Below are 25222 nucleotides of genomic sequence, written 5' to 3'. Positions count from 1 at the left end.
TGTTAAGACGATGTTTGGCGGAGAAATGGTAACAGTGCTGACAGCCTATGCACCCCAAGCGGGATGTTCCGAGGACGAGAAGGAAAATTTTTGGAGAGATTTGGATGGAGTAATGGTCGGAATACCAGAGAATGAAAGAGTGATAGTCAGAAGGGATCTAAATGGTCCTGTTGGCGGAAGGAAAGGTGGGGAAGAGAGGTGGCATGGAGGATAGGGGTATGGCGAGAGAAATGAAGGAGGAAAAAAGATAGTGGAGTTTGCAGTGGCTTTTGATCTAGTGATTATGAATACCTACTTCCAAAGAAAAAGAGAAAAACTAATAACATACAGGAGTGGCGAAAATAAAAGCCAAATTCATCATATGTTATGTAGAAGGAAAAATAGTGGGGAGGTGCGAAATATAAGGTCATATACGGGGAAGGAATAGCAACACAACATAAATTGATTGTAGCGGATTGTGAGATGAAAGTATGTAAAAGACAGGTGCACATAAATCAATGTGAAAGGAAAATTAAGTGGTGGAGATTAAAGGATAAAAAATTGAGAGAGGAGTTTATTGAAAAAGTACTGGGTAAGGTAAAATTGGCAGAGAGTGTGCAGGAGTGGTGGAAAATAAATAATGCTGTTATAAGGAAGATTGGGGAGAAGTGTTTGGGTTAACATCTGGGAGAGGGATACCAAAAGATAAGGAAGCATGGTGGTGGAATGAAGAGGTGCAGAAGGTTGTGAAGGAAAAGAAAGACGCTAAGAGGAAGTGGGATATGTCTGGAAGTGCTGAGGATGGGTAAGCATACAAAAGTGCGAAGAAGGAGCCAAAACGAGCTGTGGCTAAAGCTAAAGCTGAATCAGTAAGGGAGGCATATGAACAACTACAGAAAAATCAGGATATGAGACAACTGATACAAATAGGCAAATCAAGAGATAAAGCTTCTAAGGATCTAACAGCAATAAAACAAATGAAAGATGAAACAGAAATAATTCTGCATGACCATGGAAAAATAATCCAAAGGTGGTAGAATTATTTTGAGAAATTGCTGAATGAAGAAAACGTAAGAGTGAAAACTGAGGAAGGAGGGGCAAATGAAGGATTAACGATGGATATAAGTAGAGATGAAGTCGAATGGGCAGTTGAAAAGATGAAAAACGGAAGGCAGTTGGCCCAGACCAGATCCCCGTTGAGCTATGGAAGTGTCTTGGTAAAAAGGGAATTGAGCTCCTTTGGGATTTAATGAAGAAGATTTGGCGACAGGAGGAGATGCCAGACAAGTGGAGAACTAGTGTACTGATCCCAATATTTAAAGGGAAAGGTGATGAGCAGGACTGCAGTAACTATAGAGGTATTAAACTGATGGCACACACAATGAAAATTTGGGAAAGAGCTATAGAAGCAAGATTACGCAAGGAGACTGTGGTGTGAGGAGAACAGTTTGGGAAGAGGAACGACTGATGGAATACATGCTTTAAGGCGGATAGTGGAGAGACACGGGGAGCTACAAGCCGATCTACATAGGCTTTCATTGATTTGGAGAAAGCATATGACAGAGTCCCAAGGGACGAAATATGGAGAAGCATGAGAGAGCAGTGTGTGGCATAGAAGTATGTTAGGTTAGTGAAGGAAATGTACAGAGGAGCAATGACACAGGTGAGTAGTAGTGTGGGCATGGCAAAGGAGTTTCCAGTAAAAGTAGGGTTACATCAAGGGTCTGCACTTAATCCCTACCTCTTTGTCCTGATTATGGATGTGCTGGTGAAAGATGTGAAGAAGGAAGCACCGTGGAATATAATGTTTGCGGCTGATGTGGTTCTCTGTAAGCAGAGAATCGACAGACTTGAGGAAAAGCTGGAGGATTGGAGGAAGGCACTAGAAGAAAGACGGATGAAAATTAGCAGGACAAAGTCAGAATATTTAGCACTGAAGGATGTGCAGATGAGGTCTTGTAAGATCCAGGATGATGAGCTGAAATCGGTCTGCAAATTTAAATATCTGGGGTCGTACATACAGAGGGATGGAGGACTGGAAAGCAAGATACAACACCGAATAAATTGCGATTGGAACAACTGGAGGAAAATGAGTGGAGTGTTGTGTGACAAGAAGGTGAGCATTGGGTTCAAAGGGAAAGTGTACAAGTCGGTGGTAAGGCCTGCTATGATATACGGGGCAGAGACATGGCCAATCACAGTAGCCCAGGAAAGGAAGATGGAAGTGGCGGAAATGAGGATGCTGAGGTGCATGTGTGGGGTAACAAGGAAGGACAGGATTAGAAATGAATTTGTTAGAGGAGCTGTGAAAGTGGGACCCACAGGGAAAACGATACGAGAGCAGACTAAGGTGGTACGGACACTTACAGAGAAAAGGGGAAGAGTATATCGGAAACAGAGTTGAAGATATAAAGATTGAAGGAGCGAGAAGGAGAGGAAGACCGAAGATGAGATGGAAGGATAAGACATCTGGGGACCTAAGGGAGAAAGGATGGAAGAAGGAAGGGGCAATGAATAGAGAACTATGAGGGACAAGGATCCAGAAGAGCAATGCTGACCCTACGTGACGTGGGACAAGGCGACGATAAAGAAGAAGAAGAAGAAGAAGAAGAAGAAGAAGACGACGACACACTGTCCCTCCAAAAAGTTCTGAAACTGATTTTATTCTTGGCATATAAGCAACATCAGCACAGTAACTACTGCGGAAGCTTGAACTAACAGCTATAAAAAACTGATGTGCATTCAAGCAGTCAGTTACGAGCAGATACTAGTCAGTTACGAGCAGATACTGTTGAGCAGTGGACGTGCAACTGCAGTGTCAAGTGTTGTGTCATAAATCGCAATGGAATAACAACTCTAAATCGAGAGTTCAAGACCTTTTCCAAAATGCTTTGAAGAAGAGAAAAGTGTGTGCAAAGTTTTTCTCAGACACCTCAACTCTCAAACAAAAATCATAACAGATGGACAACTGACACAACTTGAGTTGAAATGCAAACGGTGGACAGTTCTTTTATGGAAAAAAATCACCACGGGTGATGAGACTCGCCGTAGCATACCCATCACAGCTTGTGCAAGAGAAGCAATCTGCAGCTATTGCAGCCGCCAATTCCATGGGCTCCCTAGATGGGTGTACACAGAACATCAGTACCTACTACACCATTCATGTTGTCAACATCAGCAGTTCCCACAGACCAGCTAGAGCAGTGGTCGCCAAACTTTTCTTCTCAAAAGCCAATAGACATTGTGTGGCAGCACCTCAGACTACAAATATGAATATCTTATTAATTGGTAACCTCCATAAATCAGTATGTTACTAGCTCCTAATAGATTAGCTATTGTAAGAAACACTTACTATAAAGTATTCTAAGTTTCAGATTGGTGTCACCCTCGACAATCCTCAAGTTGTGAGGGTATAACTGTCTGATGAAATGGTGTTGTGTTGTCTGTGTGAGTGGAAGATTTATCAATAACAGTAATTGTAATTCCATTTAAATCCATAATGCAATACGAGATGCAATCACAAATACTCCAAGAAGCATTGGGATTGCAGCCAGATGACACTGACTTTTTGCCGTGATATTTCGGCAGACAACCATTCTGAAGACGACTGAAAATGTTTGAATGATTGACAGCCAAAATATCATGACAAGAAGTCATTGTTATCTGGCTGCAATCCTGAAACCTCATGGAATATTTTTTACACTTGGAAAGTTGCAATCACAAATGTTTACTAAATTTTTGGAATGTCTTTTTTTCTACTCATTGTATTAACAACAGCCTAACTTAATTTCACATTCCTTGTGACAAATACGTACTTCATTTTAAGATCATCATCTCTATAATGCATATTCACAAATCCATGTTACTTCTGCATCAAAATTTATACCATAGCAGATGATCCGTACAAGTCACGCAAGCTGTGAGTTGTCATTACTGGAAGACAAGCAATGAAATATTTCCCCTCTCGCAGCCTCTAACCCACTACTTGAGCCTCTTGCCACTACAGGTCTTCAACTTCAAATGTGCAGCAGTCTCTCGGGGAGAATCCAGTGAAAGGCACCCTGCCTCCCACCACCCTCTATGGATTCATAGCACAGCTCAGGGAAGTTCTGCCTCAATACACCAGTTAAAAGGTCAATATCCTTACCCAACATCAAAACGGATGCAGAAATAAACACAGTTAACTAGAAGTACCGGACTTTGCTGTACCCCTAGTAGTATTGTGTGGGTCACTTTTTACTCACAGAAGAAAACCACCATTTTATTCGTATTTGGGTGCTGTTTTGAGTGTCGCCATGTTGACAATACGTTCAGGAAGACTCTAAAGTGCAACCAAAGTATAATTTGGTCTCTAAAATTAATAGTACACTGTCAAACATAAATATTCAGAAATAAACTTTTTTTTATTTTAAATTTTATGGAAGAAATTCCACAATCTTGCATCAATCACCATTAAAACAAGTAAGTAAAACAATGCTACGATGTTTTTGTCTATAAAAAGATTAAAACAGGATCAAAACATGTTGTTTATGTGACTACTAATAGTATTTATACTTTTACAGACAAATAGTGTAAGTACCAATTATTTGTGAAAGATTCTAAAATGCAGCAGGTGACAAACACTGTATGTGTTTTCTTGCTTTTTGCAATCAAATAACTAAAACATTAGAACAAGTACTTTCTGTCTATAATTATAAATATTTGGAAATATTTAAGAACTTGACAGAATTGCCTAAGTTGGGATGGGCTCGCAGTGCAGACATTCGACAAGTGTTTTTGCTTGGAAACTTTTTCACACATACTTGTTGCACTTGAATCATACATTTGATGTTTTATTTCCCTTTGTTGTTAGCAGGAAACCTGAATTTGACAACACCTTCTACTCCCCTACTGGCTAATGCTGGTATTGAGTGCTTGCAAGGGGTGATTGGCTCCTCTCTGCAGTTTGTAGACAGCAGCAAACTCATCTGCTACTCTGAGAACAAAGTCTCAATGTGAAATCTTCTTAGAGGTGAGTAATTTCAAAACTGTGTGAGCTTTGATCGTGGCAAGATCAAGAATGTTGCAAAAGACCTGCACTGGCCATCGGTGGGTGCCAGCTTGGGCACTATAGTGTCTAGCCATTTGGTCAACTATATCAAGTCCATACTTAGTTTCTTTATAAAACTTCACAGTTTCTGAAAGTGTCTTCTCAGTATTCTCATTCACCTGACATCCAGCATGCATATTACTCAGAATAAGGACTTTTTTTTCCTTTTTCCCTCGGTATGCTGTGAGAAGATTGTTGCCTGACTTGTAAGTGTGTTGCATACAGTGTGTCATCTCCACTTCGCGCCGCAGAAGGGACCTCACTGAGTGTTCTCCCAAGAATGCCAGCTAAACTTGTTGCTTTTTGTTTCACTCACGTGACAGTTTCACGGAGGTGAAGAGGTTGTCAGTTGTGATATTCCGTAAGGGCGATGCGGCTGACATCTGCTGTCGTGTAGGAGAACTATTAGCAGTGCCCCAGACAGCAGTGTAGGAAGGGGCATGGAGATTCCCCACTGTATAATATGTTACTCTGTAGCTTCCCAGTGTCACACCACAGGTCTGCATGTTGTCAGTCCATAGAAAATGGAAAGCTGTGCTGATATAAAGTACTGTCCGACCTCCAGATCCTTCATATTTCACATTCTTTTCGGCCCAAAGTGTTATAATATACTCCAACATTTCGTGAACAATGTCAAAATTATGCCCAGAAACTATTTAGTGTCTGAAAATCGATTTTACTGATATAAAATTGTGTTAAAATGCATATGGATCAAAAATGGTCCACATGGTATAACAGGTAAACCAATGGTATAACAGGTAAATTTTTCATACTTCTACCTGGGCTAGGAGGATGAAATTTAACCGAATTGTACAACCGCATAAATGATGAAAAGCCGTAAGACCGTTTGGTTCTGCGATGACTATGGAGGGGAGTAGGGCCTCTGAAAAACTCTTGTGGGTCAAACATGACCCACGTGGTACTTCCAGTGTTAAGTGACTATCAGATATACATAACACATGCCTCTGCTCCATATGACCACAGGTGATTTGCTGCTTGCTTTTCTCGTTTGGGAGTGGTCTTCTGGTTTGGGCCCTGGAATAGTTCTGTCCTCTTCGGGACAAGATAGTGCATTAGTATACAAGACACTATTAATTTCTGTTTCCACTTAGTATTATTTTACAGCTACTCACAGCCTGAACATAACTGTGAATATTAAGATTAAACCCATTTTATCATTTTTTACAATTACACTTTCTTAAAATGATTGCTTCTTTATTTCAATATTCAGCTGTGCACAGTCAGATGACTTTGAGGTATGGTCATTATCAGTTCCTTCAAAATTCAAAGCTCTATCTAAACTTCCTAGCCACTGGAATAACATGGAAAAGTAAACAAAACTCTTCACAATGTACACTGCATTACCCAGGTACATAAATAAAGCAAACAAGAAAAGTGCAAGCAAACACTGTTAGTGCTGAAGACACTATGTGCTCACATTCATTCTGAGAAAACATTACTTTCCTTTCATAGCTCACTTTAGTTAAACACATCTCATTCCAGATATCCTGCTTAATAGTGTGGACTACCAGACTGAGGTCATGATGGTAGCATTTACTATGAATGAAGCCATCAGTGCAGTACAAGATGATGCAGTTCTGCTTTCTAAACATTATAATCGGGTACAATAAGGTGAGTATCTCCAGTTCAGCAAACAGCAAATGGTATCAGCGTTGACATAGACAGATCCACACCTCTTGCTGTGCTCTAGTATCAAGCAGCGTGTTGCAGTTCTTTGTTTGGCCATTTGGGACTTGCCAGCTGAAGGTCTCTAGTTACATACAGGCCTGCTCCCAAGATGCAGTTCTGCTTTGTGGCTTTGAGTTTTCTTAAGGCATTGTTTCATGCTGCAACCTTCATTCAGAAAGCATAGCATTGCTCCTTAAAAGTCCGACTCCCGTCATGAATAATTCTGAAGTATTCAGGGATAGAGCTGTGATTGAGAGGAGTTCCCAGCCATGATATTTTTAAGTTGTAGTTGGCATCTTTGTTTCGGAAATGGAAAGCACTGACTACTGTTTTGCTGTGGTTTGGCTTCGTAATACTCTTCCGAGTCACCAAGAGCAATGAAAGTTGTCTTTAGACATCTTCCAATGTGTGTTTCTGGGTCAAGAAGGGCAGATCAGCTGTATAAAAAGTTTAGGTGGAAGCCTTATTACATGGCTGGTCATTGATGTACAAACTAAATAGTGTGGGAGCAAGCACACTTCATTGGCGAAGACCATTTTTTGTTTTCCACCACCAATTATGAGTGTTTTGAAAATTAACACACAATTTTCTATTGCTGAGCAGCTTTGAAGTGATCATTAAAATCATAATTTTTGAAGTGTCTTACAGTTATGGGAGAGGTTTCCTGACATTTACTATGCTGTAGGCCACACTCAGGTCAATATTTGAATATTATATGTTGTACCTGCATAACTAGTCCACATTTGTCAAAAACAGCTAATAATTTTCTCGTTTTCTTTTGTGTCAAGTACAGGGTGCCTACAACAAAATGTCCTCTTTTTGAGGCATTTTAAAACAGAAAACATATTTTTCTTATCCACTTGCTGCAGAAGGATCTAATGTTGTTGCCTTATTTTTGTCAACATTTGTTGCATCTTCATTCTTTCGCAGTTGTCTGTTCAAGCAAAAATGGTGTCAGTTTAGGAGAAGGCACTAACTCTGCTTTGGTATGCAAAGTTTAAATCCATGTTATGATGTAAAGACAGTTTCGTACTGTCCTTTGGTCCCTGATGTACATGATAAAGTGCAAGTCCTGCTGCTCCAAGTTGACCATAGCTCATCATCAAACTGCAAGAGCAGGTCTCGGTGGAAAATGATGCCCTGAACCACATTTAGACCAATACGGGGAGTGACAGTCACCGATATGTCACCCAGCTTGTTACAAGCGAGCAGCACCCGGGACTGCACAGGGGATGCTGTTTTGATCGACATTGATCCACTTTTTGTTTTAGAGATGGCTCCCATTATGCCAAACTTGTCTTCTAATTTCTAATTTCTCCATAAAGAATAAGGGCTTTCTGGCCAAAAAGGAATCCCCATCACTCCTTGTGCAAGCCAAGTATTGTGGGAGTATTTCTCTGCTTGCCGCTTACATCTTCATTGCTCCCATGGCACAGCAAGGGAAGGGAACATTTTAGGGACATATCTCTCTGCATTAAACATATTATTTCCTTCCATAGAGACTGCTGGGGCTGTACGAGCACCAGTGAGAGATAACTTCATCTGCTTAACTTGCAACTCATCTGCCATGGGGCCATCCAGTCTGAACCGGGGCTCTCCCCATAGACACCACCCAGCCAGCACTTCTGGAGAATTTTGAAAATTGGTGGCACGTCAAACACAACAATAGGGACCACGTATTTATTTAATGAAAAGTTGTGGGAAACATTGAAACTGGAAACTCGAGTCCCAGTTATATACCAGGTCCAAGCAGAGTCTGCACCAAGACAATCATCAGATGAAGAGGCAGAGGGAGAAAGGGATAGTGCAAATATAAGCTTGCAGCATGGAAACGAAGTAATGCTGGAAAGGATGTGGCCCCATGGTAGCCAAGCAAGTACTCACAAAAGAATTGTCAGCCCCCTGGAGGGGGGAATTGCTTACGTCTCTTTTTGTGAAGTATGAGGATTGGTGCCATTTCCAATCCTCTCACCCCTAATTTTATATATGATTAGCTGTAGCAGAAACTTTCCAAATGTGGACTAGAAAGTTTCCACACTTCTGTTGCTATTCAGTCTCCTACAGATACTTCATGCTTTACAGTTTTTGGACTATCATTTTTATTTCTTCTGAAGTAAGTGCACTGGAATCTATTTTGATTTTCAGGTTGTTGGAATGCTAGTCTGTTTTTTGGGCTATTATTCTTATTTCTTCTAAAGTACACAGAATGGAATCTATTCTGATTTTCAGGTTGTTGGAATGGTAGTCTTTTTTTTTAGGTCTGTAATAGCGGAGAAGCTTTCTAAAGCAGTAGCTAATCATGTACAGCTATCTGTGTTATGTGCTCTGTCCCCACTTTCTCCTCCAAATCGCAGAGTTATTGCGGGGGGGGGGGGGGGGGGGGGGGGGGGGGGGGGGGGGGGGAGATAAACTTACAGTTCCTTCTTGAATGTTTTCTAAAAGTATGTTGCACTGCAATTATTCTTTAAATGATTCTAGATGATTCTTTAATGTTTTCTTGGGATTTCTTAGTATTTTTGTGTAAGATTTGCCAATTTGTTTGATAGTGCTGGTAATTTTCCTAGATTTCATGTAAGAACTTTTTCTTCGCGCTTTGTTTCTGTTAGTGTGCGCTGTTTTCCAATATTTGTGCTTTACAGATGATAAACTAGCCATAAATGAGGACTTCCTTTGTCGTACAATACTACTATGACTAAGAAAATTGAGCCACAATCTCCAAAATATATTCAGCTACTCTCATCTTGAGCTGTGAACAGAAATATCATCCCTGTGAGCCTACTCATTCCTTCCAATGTCCCAGCGGAGGACACAGGTGCTAGACTTCTCTCAGGCTCTTCTTATGTCATCAAAGACAGGGCGCCTGTCTGAGTACGATCTACCAACATTACTGTAACCAATGTACAGAATTCGACATTAGTACAGCCACAAACCAACTATATGATTGGTCACTGCCAAGAACCAACTAGACTTTCCCGTTTCTGGGCATACTGCTCATAATAATGTGGCTGACATTAACAGCTACAACCCAACACGCAGCATCCGTATCTTACCACCCAATACTACATTTTCCAAAGTGGGTGATGTCCCTCCAACATATTCTTTTCCCTGTAACTCACATGGTATTAATCTCCTCTAGTCTCCATCCTCCACAGGCTCGTATCTCCATCCCTGTTCCCTCCTCTGCCCCCTCGCTCCCCAGGTTCACACTCCACAATTTCTTTTATGTTCCACCATGGCTCATTTATTTCTTTGCTGTACAACATCAACATGTGTTCATTAGCGACTCCTGTAACACACATTTATAGTCTCGAAATTCGTACCTGATAGTCAGTCTCCAACCACTGACACAGCTTAATGAGCCATACTCATTTCCTGCTTGAACTTCGTACCGCTTGTCATCACAGCACACACACACACACACACACACACTGTGAATGTGTAGTTGTTACTGTTATTGTTATTTACAAAGTTGTGATCCCATTGTGAGCATGGCAAATTTAACTGTGTCTGGAATGAGTAGTCTAGATTTGTAAACAGCACCAGAAACTGCAAAATGGTTAAAAGTGCAACTGAAACAACTGTGGTATCAGTTCTAGATGTAAACAACAAAAACTACTTCAAGCAGCATCAACCATTGCACTGACACCAAATGGGTAAGGTGCTGCAACTCTGTTCAGATAAGAGCAGCAATTGAAGTCATTGCACCCATAACTGTACAATGTCCATGACAAACTATCTTCATCCTCTCAAACTCTACTGAACCTACACAATATTGAAAGTGGTAGGCTAAATGTTAAACCAGCTATCAATCACCAGCCTATAAGTTAGTCCCATGTTTAAAACAATGCACATCGCACTGTCCAAGCAAGTCAGCAATGCCTCCTTGCAGCAGCAGTGCAAGCGTAATGGACTACATTTAGGTTTTTTTCTGTTAATCTCTTTAAATTTGTACTACACAATTTACTCCCTTCTTCACCCCAAAAACAGATTTTTGTTGTGTTTGTTGTCTATGTATGTTATCTATGCATAAGTACCAAGTCCAAAACACAACATACAACATCAGCATAGTTTGCTTTTTAGTCTTATTCAACACTAGAAGATTTACAATCACAACTTTTTAAGCATGATCTACATGAAAAAGTGATTTTTCAACTGAAAACATAAAGACAACTCTCACTCAAAAGAGTTACAGCACTTTCTTAAAAATATACCAGAAAGTAAGACAAGCCAATTAAATAAAAAGTTTATTGCTGTCTTATGGTAAAAGGATGCAATCCAGTAAGGTGTTCACAATAGCTGACCATGATATAATACAATTCAATTAGAGGCACAGACATGAGTCACCATTCCTAAATTAATATGTTCAATACAAAATCACTTTGGTGAGGACATTCTGAATACTTTATACATAACGGCACCCATATGTCTTCAAGCACTTGCAGAGCCGCCCCACATACAAATGTAGTCAATAAATTTTACAACTCCATGGGAGTTACACATTAAGCTGCTATAAAAGCAGTAGGGTACATATTAATTTACAGTAATTACAAATTTATTCTGTCCTTTGAGTTTCCTGTTTGTCTTGCTCTCTCCCCTTGAGAGGAATGCCAGGCATCTCTGGATAGTAGAAGGAAAATAACTGTCATTGCTTCTTGAAACTTTTCAGTATTGGATAAATGTTATCAAAAGCTTCATATATTTCTTGCCGTATCTTTGCACCTGAAAAATGGATGAACATTATTTTAAGTCTGTTAAATGTCAAATTAACTAACGTGTATTTCACAAAACAGTGATATGGATGTATGAGCGAGCATTGTAGCTGACTATACAATACAAACCTAGTGTCCTGATTAGTAACAATAAGTTAAGAAAATGAAACATGTCTTTAATACTAGTGAAATGGAGAATAAACTTGAAAGAGTCACAAACAACCGGGGAGGGGGGCACAGTATAAACTATAAGTGAGGGTAGCAAGAAAATAACAAAAACAATCAAGTGGGCACCTATGTTGCAATATACATAACAACAAACTAGTACAGATGTTAAATTATGCATCAGAAACTGCGAAAGTTAAACAGACCATCAAGATCGCCATGGAATTAAGATCCATCATAACTATAATGGTATTCTGATTTGCATTCGCCAAAGCCAATACAGATCTATGTGAGGATTTTGAGATCAAATCTGCCAAAGATAAGTATAGTGAAGGCATTCTAAAAACCAAGAAAATGCTAAAACAAACATTAAAAGGGTCTAGAATGAGGATGGAACAAAAAAAAGTGAGTATGAATACAAATTGTTGCTGCCTTGTTCTGGTCATTGTGTAAGAAAGAAGTAAAGAAAATAAAACTGTGATTTTGGGGGTCTTGGATTAAATTAGAGAATACAAACAATAAATTCCACAGAAAAGTAATTATATAATTATATTGTCTGACCAAATATAGTTCAGTTCATGAGTAAATGCAGTATTGTAGCTGTGCATAAAAATGTGATACATTAATGTCCATCATTTAAGGTGAACTGGTTGTTTAGTATAACAGTCTGGACAGTTCACTGCTCATTGTATGGACGAACTGTTGGGAGGTGAACAGGCATAAGACAAAATAATTACACCAGGATAGAAGCAGGAGAGGTATTTCGAGAAATCTCAAGACTACAGTTAGTTATTAGTTAATTAAGATTGTCGCTAGTAAGGCTGGATGGGAAAGAGCTGTAAGGTAGTTAATGGGAAGTTACCTCAAAGATAAAATACAGATTTCTCTGAACATAGTTATCACTTATATATGGATAATTTTACACACACAGTTTGACTTGTTTTAGAATTCAAGACAACAGTCTTAATCAGCAATAAATAATAAACAAATACAACTACAGACCTATTATTTACCTTCCATCCTCAATTATCTATTGTGATAATACTTTTAGAGTACACCCTACTTGCCTTATATAAAAAGCTCAGACAATAAACTCCTTATCAATGATTCCTTCAAAATTCAAATGGCATCATGAACATCCAAAAGAAAAACATCCAAGAAAAGGGGGTGGAAAAATATGTGTACATCCTGTAGAGGAAAGGGAAAAAAAAGGAAGAGGGGTGAGAGAGGGAAGGGGGGGGGAGGGGGAGGGAGAGGGAGAGAGACCTTATATAATCATACCAGTTTTGTAATATTTTCTCATGGAAATTCTAAAGATGAGTTCCTTCCAGTTTCCAAGCAACATAATATTCAACATTTGCATCTATATTTTTAATTTGTAAATGATTACATGGGGGTGGTTTGAAAAGTTCTCGGAATCACCATGAGAGGTTAGCACTAGCACAACAAGTTGTTCATTTGATATTCATTGGACTGTTGCCTGTAAACACCTGCAATGTCAGTGCTCTCGGAAGAGAGCTGTGGCGGTGATGTGGCTCTGTTGTCGTTTCCATGTAGGGATATGAGAAGATGGTGGATGGGTGGGGGGTGGGGGGGAGATCGAGATTTGAGCATTGATTAAGCACTTTGTAAAGAAAGGTATGAAAGCAAAGGACATACATGCCAATTTCCAGAATACAATGGGGACTCTGCTCCTTCATATCTTCATATTCAACTGTTGGAAGTGGACACATGAATTTAAATTTGGTAGGGACAGCTTAGTTGATGATCTGTGCAGTGGTCAGCTAAGATGTGTCACTACTCCAGAAATCAATGCAAAAGTGCACAAAATGTTCAAGGAGAATCTGTAGTGCCTCGAGAATTTCCACGCAAATTCTAGAGACCCTCGGCTTTCCACAGTCTCGAACGCCCGATATTTTACGTACAAGAGTGAGAGATGGAAATGTGTCTATTGCGCCACAGTTTGTGTGTGTGTGTGTGTGTGTGTGTGTGTGTGTTACGAGAAGACTCAAGTTGTGGTGGTCTATCGGTGCTGAGAAGTGGTGGCCACGTACGCATTGGAAGCCGTATGTCCAGTACAAGGAGTAATCAAGGGTTACTCTAAGGCAGTGGAATAGTAGTGACTGTTGGGAACAAATGAAATATGTATTATCTACAGACTCGGATATACTCTGTTGTTTGACTTGCTAGGAGCAAGAACTGTTTTGACAAGGGTTATTAAAACCAAAAGAGACTGTAAGTTCTAATGTTTTCCAGACCTGGTCGATTTACGAGACTTGAAAGCGCATGTGAAACTTGTGTAGTTATTTTATTGTGGAGAAGAAAATATAGCAAAGTTGATGTGAAAGTATTCTGAGAGTAGGAAATCATTTCAAAAGAAGAGAAGTAGTTCAGTATCATTTCCCTAACCAGCATGAAATCTTCGGAGAAGAAGCATTGTGAAGATCGACGCAGCCGTCTGTCCTGAGAAGAAGATTGGCTACACACGATACGCAAATCATCCGCGAGAGATGCGAGAGGCTCGCACCCCAGTACCACACAGTCTCCAGTCATCAGGAAAACGCTAGAATGTGGCGACCGTGACAGGACCCGAAGAAAGCGGGAATTTTACGACAGATATAGAGATAGGAAGATACTGAGTTGCCGTAGCAACCGGGAGTATCAAGTGAAGAAAACTGTTACGCATAATTGGTTTCTGCCTAAAAGGGAAAAAGGGTGAAAAAGTTAATAAGCACCAAACAAAGGAAAAGACAGAGAATAGTTCGACTAAGATGATTTGGTGTGGGGAGGTAAGCTGTCCTCACACACACATCGATCCAGCCGACCCCGATGCAGTATCCTGCCAATGACGCCAACGCCGTAACCTGCCGCCGTTGCTGACTGCAATGGCTGCCGTTCACTGTTGCTGACTTCGCGTCTGCTCGCCAACGCCGACACCATAACCAATGTTCGACACTACCGGCACCTATGCTATTCACCAGTGCCGATTCTACACCTACTCACCGACGCAGCCAAAAACTTTGTGCCGGGTGAGTGAAAAAACAATAATTTTTTGTTAGAGTTGATGGGATGATTGCATGATAAACTATTATTATAGTTATTGTATTCAGTGGTGAATTTTCTTTAGATGATCACCAGGTCCAAGATCCATAAAATTGTGCATCAAGAACTTCAGAGCCAGCCATGGCAATGACTGTAACAAAGGAAATGCCAGACTGGACTGAGGTAGCAAATTTAATTAAAGCACTAGCCTTAAATTAGACAACTAGAGACAAGAACTAAATATTAGATTAGAAGAACAGAGAGCAGATTCAGTTTCTTTAAGACAAGAACGAAATGCTCAAAATGCTTTGTTAAGACATGAACTGAGTGTTTCCTTAAGAAAGGAATTGAATGAAACTTTAAGTGCTCCAAGTCTTAAGTTAGATTCAGTAAATACACAAATGAACATCAAATTAGATGATCAGAGTGAGGTTTTAAGTAGCCAAAGTGAAATCTTAAACAGTCATGCAACAAATATAAGTTTGCTAAAGACTGAATTTGACACTCTGAATAATAAAGTCGAGAATCTGAAATTAGATTTAAAGAGTGAACTAACCAGTTCTTTAAATACTCACATTAATCAGCTATTTACTGAATTTAACCAGAGACAGGATGTGCAATTTCAGGATTTAACTAAAAAATTAGTATTTGACACTGAAGACAAACATAATAATGCAGAATCTGAAATTAGTGAAAAATTGGAATCTTTTGAAAATGTATGTAATGTTAAATTTAATTCGGTAAGACAGGAAATGAATATCTTGAAAGAGAGCACAGATCGACCTAAGGAATTAATATTGATTAATCAATTGAAAATTCCAGGTATTAATGTATGAGCTGTCAATTCACGAATAAACAATGTAGAACAAAATTTTAAAGAAAAATTAGCCAACTTTGACATTATAAATGTAAGTAGTCTGGAGGAAAAATTTGAGATAATTATAGATCGAGAAATTACCAAGAGTATAATCTTCGGAAACATTTCAATTGTTGCTTTTTCCAATCCTAATGATGCTAACAAGGTTATAGATGACTTTTGCAAAGAATTCAAACTTGTCCAGGACAGATTAGAACATAGAATAACTTTACTTAATGTTGTGTTTCCTGCTAAAATGGTAACTGTTTCGTTGTGGGGACTTTCACACGAAATTTAACGAAAGTATTGGTCCGTAAGTAATCAAGCGAGGTTAATTTCAGATCCACGGGATCCGGGTGGAGTCACATCTGTACCTCAGGGATGTTAACATTCTGTGTTAACGGGCGGAGTGACGACCGTCAGTTCTTGAGTTGGGTTAGGTGTTACTTCCACATTAGTTTTCCTACACTGGATTCACTTCAAATCTTCGACTATTCTGTAATCTATTTATAACCTCTTAAACTATCCTATCATATTAGTATTTAAGTGACTGATTATGACTGCACAGTTATGACTAATTTAAGGAGTCACTGTAAACAGTGACTTCTAAGCATGAGGTAAAACTAACAGAATAACATTCTAGGAGAAGATATAATATGATGATACTGTTTAAGAAGAACGATATCTAGATTACATAAAGTGAACAGGGTATTTTATGTGTATATAAAATATAATATGAGGTGAATAATGAAATAACTATGTTATCATAGTGTATAATTTTCCATTTTTATGGAAGATTTATACCTTTTATGAGATGTAATGCAGAGGGCAGCGTTTATATCGATTTTGAAAGGGGTGGGTAGTGTAGGTACAAACATGACTAACACTACACATACACACCACATCTTTCACATAAGCCTCGCAGTCAAGTGTGACTGATTCTTCACCATTTGCCATTCCATAGGGTTTGGTAAGATCTTTCTTTGGGGGCTTCAAAGGCGAAGGTGAGAATGTCCATTCTGCAGGAGACATTTAACATCGTACCTCCTCCGGCTTCTCACTCAAGTACCAGCAAAGCGGGGATCCTCGAAAAGGAGGATGGGAAGGGTTTCCTGTCTTTGGGGCTATCTTCTTTCTCTTCTTCAACCTTAGCAACCATTTCTACTTTTTCCTTTCTTACTTCTCTTTTGAGTACCAATCTATCTTTCCCCCTGTCCATATGCTTACACTTCTATTGCTGAAGTCCTTCTCAATTTCTGTGGTTTTCTATAACCTTCAACTTATTTTACATAAGCTGGCTGAAGAATCAGGCTACACAACTACCCATAAGCATACACACAGTGAAACACAAAGACACAAACAGAAAGAGCACAGTTTAAGATGATGTAAGAACCATCGTGTGTTGGAGGAGGAAAATTGTGCACATAGTGATAGGTATGCGCACATGGTTATGTAAGGTGATGGTTCCGCATTACATAAAGATATGTACAGAAGAATGTTCATGGTCATGTACAGAGATATTTATATAGGTAAGAACAGAGTATTCATGTTTATGAGGACAGTATTACATCATAGTAGGTGTATGTTGGAGGAAGAGGAACATCTGGTGGTTCGTTATGCTACAGCGTATACTTAAATGGACTAAATTGATGTCAGTTTAATGACTATTCTAACGAATTTTGTGTGTGTGTGTGTGTGTGTGTGTGTGTGTGTGTGTGTGTGTGTGTGTGTGTGTGTGTGTCTACTGGAAACTGAGGATGGGAAGAGAAATGGAGGACTCAAGAAAGGGTTAAAGGAAGTATTGTGAAGCGAGTGTGAGGGGTAAAATAGGATATTAATTTTTCCGGGTAGTTTTGAATCACAGTGTACATAAATAGGTATACTAGGGCAATGGACTACAAAGCCTACTCAGGAAGGATAAGGTGGAAGCACCTAGAATTGATTGGATGGAAAAGGGCAGGTAGGCAGACACAAGGAAGGAAGGAGAAGGGCAGTATTGTGACAAAAGTCACACATTTTGTAGAGATTATTCAGGTAACTTTGAATTCTTGTTCCCACTCGCAGTGTTATGTTTGTGTGAAGTTACATGTGTTGAAAAGAACACCTTTATTTACCCAGGGTTCCTCTAGATTGTAGTAAGTAATAAATAAATCCATACTTAGATAAAGTAGTACGCGAAGTAAGAGCAAATAACAGCATACACTTGGGTAATGCACACTCGGAATTTACGATTGGAAAGGGAACAGAAAGATCCTTGTCCTTACAAAGTTTAAATTAACCAAAAGGTCCATGATGTATTAAGTGCACAATTGTTAAAAGGAAAACTGTTGGAACCATAAAGTAATGTTATATAAATACGACACTGATGTACATAACGAACATGTATAAAATATCGTGTGTTTGAGCTAAGGAGGGGGATATGTAGTGTCTCGAGAATTTCGGAGTAAATTCTAGAGACACTCGTATTTCCACCGTTTCAAACACACGTTATTTTAGAGATAAGTGTGGTAAAGTAGTACTATGTCTACTGCCCCACAATTATGTGTGCACATGACGGACGTGTATCGGACTGATGATCGGCGCGAGCAGGTAGTCACCGAGCCCGCCTAAGAAGTTACACGTCCCACCCAAGGTGTAAGCGCATTGTACTCTGTGAGATATAAAATATTATTGGTGAGAACATTTGATAGTTGTTGAAAGAAAAGAAGAGACTTTTATTCATTCATTCATTCTCTCATTTACTGCCGTAAAGTCGAGACAGTTGTCTTGTTAAACTTGGAGAGATTTATAGACTGTATGTGTAGAAAGATGATTGTAATAGCTTCTGTCAGACCGGAAGGAGAAATGTTTAGTGTATGAAAAGTGTTGTGTGTTATGAAATATAGTGAGATTGAACTCAAAGTATTCTCGAGTGTACTGAGTAATTTAAAAGTATAGAAAATTCCTCCACAGTAGCATCTATTCCTCCGAGAAGAAGCTGGGCAGAATACCGCAATAGACTATCCTGAAAGAAGATCGGTGAAGTAACTCCAAGTAAGTTTGACAGCCAAGAGGGAGCGTGAGTCTTGCACACCAACACCAGTACTACACTGCCACCCTTAATCACAGGAAACCGCCAGATAACGAGACTTGAAAGCACATGTGAAACTTGTGTGGTTGTTTTATTGTGGAGAAGAAAATATAGCGAAGTTGATGTGAAAGTATTCTGAGAGTAAGAAATCATTTCAAAAGTAGAGAAGTAGTTCAGTATCATTTCCCTAACCAGAATGAAATCTTCGGAGAAGAAGTATTTGACACAGACGTCTGTCCTAAGAAGAAGATCGGCTGCACACAATACATAAATCACCCGCGAGAGATGTGAGAGGCTCGCACCCCAGTGCCACACAGTCTCCAGTCGTCAGGAAAACGTTAGAGATCGCAGATTGAAAGTGCGTGAAATTGCTCATACTTGCCAGATGTCATCTGAAAGGGTGTGTCACATTTTAACTGCAGAATTAGAAATGAAAAAATTATCTGCAAGATGGGTGCCACGACTCTTGACACTGGATCAAAAACGCATGAGAATGGACATATCAGGACAATGTTTGGCCCATTTTAGAAGAAACAAACATTTTTTTTTTTACACTGGTTTGTAACAACAGATGAAACTTGGGCCCACAGAGACAAAACAACAGTCAAAGCAGTGGAAACATGCTGATTCTCTGATGCCACCAAAGAAAGCAAAGACAATTCCTTTGGCGGGAAAAGTTATGGCATCAGTGTTCTGGGATGCGAAGGGCATTCTGTTTGTAGACTGTCTCCCCACTGGGCAAAGAATTACTGGAGAATACTATGTTAACCTCCTGGACAAATTGCAAAAAAAAATATATGTGTAAAAAGGCCAGGTTAACCAGGAAGGAAGTTATCTTTCATCAAGAGAATGCGTGTCCGCACATATGTGCCACCGCCACGGCTAAATTACACAAACTAAAGTATGAATTGTTGCCACACTAGCCTTATTCATCTGATATGGGTGTGTCAGACTTCCACTCTTCCCAAAATGAATATTTTTCTTGGTGGACAGAGATTCACTTCAAACGAAGAATTGATAGCCGGAGCTGACAACTATTTTGCAGGCCTGGACGAAACTCATTTTCGAGATGGGATCAAGGCACTGGAACATCGTTGGACCAAGTGCATTAATCTACAAGGAGACTACATTGAAAAATAAAAAAAAGGTTCAGTGATGTAGGTACCTTTTTCTATTCCGTTCTGAGAACTTTCCAAGCCACCCTGATAGTGTGTAACAGACTCTACATTTTATTGTACCACATACTACCTTTGCCTTCATTCAGTTCAAGGTTAGTGTGCTGGAAAAATACTTTCCGTTCTGCACATATTGTTATTAATCTAATGACATATTCACAATCTCTTGAAGATAAGTACTTAATAGAAGAATATTTCCTCTGAAGCCAGTTTTTGAAATTTGCAAAGTGGATTTTGCTGGACATAAGACAGTTTTCTTTGAATTGGCATCAGTTAAGATGCATGTATACCATCTGACTTACTTTGCACATTCCCCAAGCTTGAAATTCCATATGCTTCAAATGAGCAACATTCTAGTATGTGCCATACAAATGCTTCAAGCAATCTTTTTCACTGAAAAAAGTGTAGTTTTCCAGTATCTTGTCAGTAAATTAAAGCCTTTCATTTGCTTAACCTGCAGAAGAGCCTATGAAATTGTTATACTTTACATCCACATATTCCGTTACTCCCAAGTAACAGGAGTACTCCGATTGTGATTCCTTAATGCTGTAATGAAAGATCACTATATTTTTATGTTTTGTGAAGTGGGCAGCCATACAAATGCTTCAAGCAATCTTTTTCACTGAAAAAAGTGTAGTTTTCCAGTATCTTGTCAGTAAATTAAAGCCTTTCATTTGCTTAACCTGTAGAAGAGCCTATGAAATTGTTATACTTTACATCCACATATTCTGTTACTCCCAAGTAACAGGAGTACTCCGATTGTGATTCCTTAATGCTGTAATGAAAGATCGCTATATTTTTACGTTTTGTGAAGTGGGCAACTATACATTTCATTCTTGAAGGTGCTTGTTTTCAATAAAGGGGCTGGTGTGACAGGTCAGAGACAACTTGTGAACATACATACATACATACATTAACCCTTGTCCTGAAAATGTATTCCTGATGTGACAATGCTTCAGATGCATAATTTTAAGTGCCCTCCGGCTACTACTCAGCAGCAGGACATAAAATGTAAGTAAATTTGAACAGACAATCTTAATGAAACATATAGCAATAAAGACAATTAGGTTAGTTTTATATTCACTCTTACCTGTCAGAACAACCTTTCCAGACACAAAGATGAGGAGGACAATTCTTGGTTTGACCATTCTATATATCAGTCCCGGAAAAAGCTCTGGCTCATAGCTGAAACACACAATAAAGCAAATGTTATTCCCAAAGGAATTTAATATATCTATTTAACCTCCCATAATATTAGACATCGTACCTGCTGAACTGCCCATGCGTTAAAACTAAACCTTCAAGCCTGATGGGAAACTTAACATCACAACTTCCCACCATATTTTGAATTTTAAAATCCAAAAATTTGGCCTGCAACACAATATTTCTTTAAGGATCAGTAAATATCCATTTCATGAATGAGAAAATAATTCCTACTACATGCTAGGCATCTTATAATTATGACAATGATGATGATTAAACAGTACTACTACTACTACTAATCATAGTAATAAAAATAATAATATTACGCACTGAGAACCCAAGCTTCTGGATGATACGTGCATACTTTCTTGCTGCCAGTCTTGAATCATCTTCACTCTTTGCACCTGTGCATACCATTTTTCCAGAACTAAATATTAAAGCAGTGGTCCTTGGTTCACGAATTCTCATGATTACTGCAGCAAAGCGTTTGGGATTGTATTCAGCATTTCGTGCATGCAGTGCAATCTTTTTAAGGTCCAGTTTGCAACCAAGATTTACTGTCGATACAATATTCCTGAAATTAGTTCAATATTACTCCTCGAGTAGAGTATAAACGTCACAATCCACTGTACATAAATAACGTGCTACTTACTGAAGCTGTGGGACAATTCCAGGATCAGCAGAAGCAGGAGTCATTGGTGTCATTGGACCAGGAGTAGCAGGCCCAAGACTAGCTGGTGGTGCAATCTGGCTTGATGGTGCAACCATTGGCGACATGAGATTTTGCTGAAAAATTAATAATGGTTGTCATACCTAATGTGTCAACTAAGGAAAGACAACAAAGGAAGATAGGTTCATGCAAAAATTAAATAATTAGAAATATAAGTTGGAACATCACAGTTTCACAGGAATTTTTCTCACTATTATGGGCAATTGGTATATATGTGAAAAAAACCTCCGAAAATAGCATAAATGTGTTGCTATAACTCATTGGTAGGTCTTTTGATCCATATGCCATCTTTGTGTATTGGTCCAAATATTTTCCTGAGAATTTTGTGTTCTATTTTTTCTGTCTCTATATTGCCTGATGCTCCAATTGTGGTCGTTTCTGATGCATATAGTGCTTCCGGTAATACAACTATTTTGTAGTGTCTAGTTTTGGCCTGTCTTGCTATGCTTTTCTTATTATAATGTGACCATTTGAGTTTGTATGCTTTCTGGAGTCTTTCTGTTCGTTCTATGTTGGATGCCTTGTTTGATCCTCCTATTTGTACGTATTCCCCTAAATATTTAAATTTTTCAACTCTTTTTACGGATCCATACATCGTTTGCATGATGTGTACATTGTTGGTTTGTCGTTTCATGTATTGAGTATTCTCATACAATATCCGTAGACCTGTTTTGGCAGCTATTTCATGTAGGTGTTCCAGTGCTTCCTTTGCCTCCTGTGTGCTATGGCTATGTCATCTGCAAATGCCAGACATTTTATGATTGTTTTTGTTTCACGTGTTCTTCCTAGCTGTATTCCTTTAACTTGTTCTTCCCATTGTTTGACAATTTTGTCTAAGACTATGTTAAACAGGATTGGTGAAAGTCCATTTCCTTGTCGGACGCCTGTGTGTATCCGGAAGGGTACCGAAATTTCTTCCATGAACTTAATCTTCGAGGTGGTGTCTGTGAGCATCTATTGTATAATTGCCCTCGCTTCTTTGTCGATGCGATACTCTTCCAGTATGTCAAAGAGAGTTTGCTGGTCTATGGAGTCTTATGCTTTTTAAAGTCAACAAAGGTAACTACAGTGTTTCTCATCTGTCTGACTTTCAAAAGTTTTCTCAAGTTCAAGATCTGTTCTATGCCTGGTCTCCCTCTTCTGAAGCCTGCCCGATATTCACCTATTTGCGGCTCTACTTGTGGTTCTAGTCCGTTTAATAACACCTTTGAGAGAATTTTGTATGTCACTGGTACTAGAGAAATACCTCTGTAATTATTTGGATCTGACTTATCATCCTTTTTATGTAGGGGATGGACCGAAGCACATTTCCATTCCTTTGGCAACTTCTCTGTGACCCAAATTTCTGAGATAATCTAAAAAATTTGCTTGGTGATGTTTTCATCTTGGAGCTTCCAGCTCTCGGCAATAATACCATCTTCTCCTGCTGCTCTGTTATTTCTCATTTGTTTGATGATTCTCTCTATCTCTTCTATTGTGGGTGGATTAGAATCTGGGTTGGCTGTGGCCTTTTGGAAGGTTAATTTTTCTGTGGGTTTTTTGCAATTCAGAAGTTCATCAAAGTATTGTTTGAGGATTTTGCAATTTTCTTTCATGTTCATTTCGAGGGATCCATCTGTTCTTCGGAAGCAGAGGCTAGGAGGTTGATAACCTTTCATATTTTCTTTGAATATTCTGTAAAAATTTCTAGTGTTATTTCTGTTGAAATCTTCATCAATTTCTTTCATCCTGTTGTTGTCATATGCCCATTTTTCTATTCTGATTTCCTTTGTTAATTGTTTCTGAATCTTGTGAAATTCTTTCCATGTTTCTGATGTTCTGTTACTGCTGAATTTCTTCCATGCCTGTGTTCTTCTTTCAATGGCTATATCACAATTCACATTCCACCACCTATGTTTTCATTTCCTAGGAGGTTGCCCCCATTGCATTGCCTTCTGAATTGTTTACACAAAGTCTGTCCAAGTGTCTGTTGAATGCCTATAATCTCTTCAACAACTTTGTCCCTGTTTATCTTCAAGTATTCCGGATCAGGTTTGACTATTTTGTTTCGTGCTGTTTTTTTGCTGTCTCGGGATTGTCCTAATCTTAACTTGTAGTAAATAATTATCAGACTCGAAAAGTCCCTTACATGTTGTGACATTTAGAATTTCCCGTGTACATTTGGTGGAAATGGCCACATGATCAATCTGGAATTCTCTCCACACGGTGTTGGGTGCTTTCCATGTTGTAAGTTTTCATCTTGGCTTTTGAAATTGCGTCGACATAACTTTGAGGTTGAAATTTTGACCATATTTTATGAGGTGTTCTCCACTTTTGTTTGTACGAATGTGTGCTGAGTGCGGACCTTTGATTTGTTTGTACTTACTTTCTTTACCTAATTGCGCATTAAAATCTCCCATTAAAAATTTCATGTGTCTTTTTGGAATGTTGTTGGTTACTTCTTCCATGTCTTCCAAGAAGTTTTCAACTTCTTGTGGCTTTTTTCTATAATGGTTATTTGTTGGTGCATGAGCACTGGTAATTGTGAATGCTTGATTAGCTGATTTGAAGGGGAGTGTGGAAATACATTCTGATATGGACCTGAAGTCTATGATGTTATCCACGACTGATTTATGTACAGCAAATCCTGTACCAAACAGTGATGGTATGCCTCTTCTGACAGCCGTTTTCCCTTTGTAGATCCTGTAATTTTCTGTATTGAAATGGTTTTCATCTCTGAAGCGCATCTCTTGAATGGCGAGAATTTTGATATGAAATTTTTCTAGTATGTCTGAGTTGTTTTAGTTTCTCAAGTTTGAAGAGTGTGTGTATATTGAGAGTACCAATGTAGTGTTTGCGAAGAGATTTTGAAAAGCTCCGATTCTTTTGAGATAAACTAGTGGGTAGCTCTGAACAGCAATGATCCAGATCCACAAGATATTCAGTGTTTCACATAGTTCTGTTAGAAGTAACATTCTTCTTTCTTATGACAATGCCACGGTGTATGAAGTGTAAGAAAGGAAGGGGGAGAACCAAAGGCCATTCTCCCACAGAAAGACTTGCTTTTAATGTATTAAAGTCCACTTAATTATAAAAAGCTGCTGTCACAATGCACTAACCTTTTAAACTGAAAATCACTTAATTATTATGCCAAACTATCTGGGCATGCTATCCATGTAGTGCACAATGACCTACCCTCTCCGCCCCTCCACAGTACTTTAGGGATGAAGTGTGACAGTTCACAAAATTTGAAAACCCCTGTTGCATTGGTGGCGGCATGAGCGAGGATGGCAGGCAGATCTTCAGCCAAACTAAAGGGTGCCCTAATGTAAGAACATAAAATACACAGAACCGAACAGCATGAGTATGAGGGAGCCGCATCTACACCAGGTCCAGACTTCACATAATCATGATCTGAAAAAACACTCTATAAAACTGCATGCCGGACCTATCAGCAGCCCACACCTTTCTGCTGAGTAATTTCAAAATATTCAGTGATTTGACACAACCTGTTTGCAGTCTTTCAGTTGTGAAAG

The 25222-nt window shown here is 39.0% G+C and overlaps 1 protein-coding gene across 1 annotated transcript in view; it reads right to left on the bottom strand.

Annotated features, from left to right (window-relative positions):
- Positions 1 to 10988: 10988 nt before the first annotated feature.
- Positions 10989 to 25222, bottom strand: part of LOC124771312 (TATA-box-binding protein-like) — a 48477-nt gene continuing 34243 nt past the window's right edge. The window contains exons 2-6 of the mRNA XM_047249318.1: positions 21630 to 21763; positions 21308 to 21551; positions 21042 to 21145; positions 20865 to 20959; positions 10989 to 11476 (exon numbers count right to left, since the gene is read on the bottom strand). Coding sequence (XP_047105274.1) covers positions 11400 to 11476; positions 20865 to 20959; positions 21042 to 21145; positions 21308 to 21551; positions 21630 to 21763 — 654 coding nt within the window. The 3' untranslated portion in view covers positions 10989 to 11399. The remainder of the gene's footprint in view (positions 11477 to 20864; positions 20960 to 21041; positions 21146 to 21307; positions 21552 to 21629; positions 21764 to 25222) is intronic.

Source organism: Schistocerca piceifrons, unplaced genomic scaffold (genome assembly GCF_021461385.2).
Source record: "Schistocerca piceifrons isolate TAMUIC-IGC-003096 unplaced genomic scaffold, iqSchPice1.1 HiC_scaffold_936, whole genome shotgun sequence".
NCBI lineage: Eukaryota > Metazoa > Arthropoda > Insecta > Orthoptera > Acrididae > Schistocerca > Schistocerca piceifrons.
This window is presented reverse-complemented; position numbering and strand designations above follow the sequence as displayed.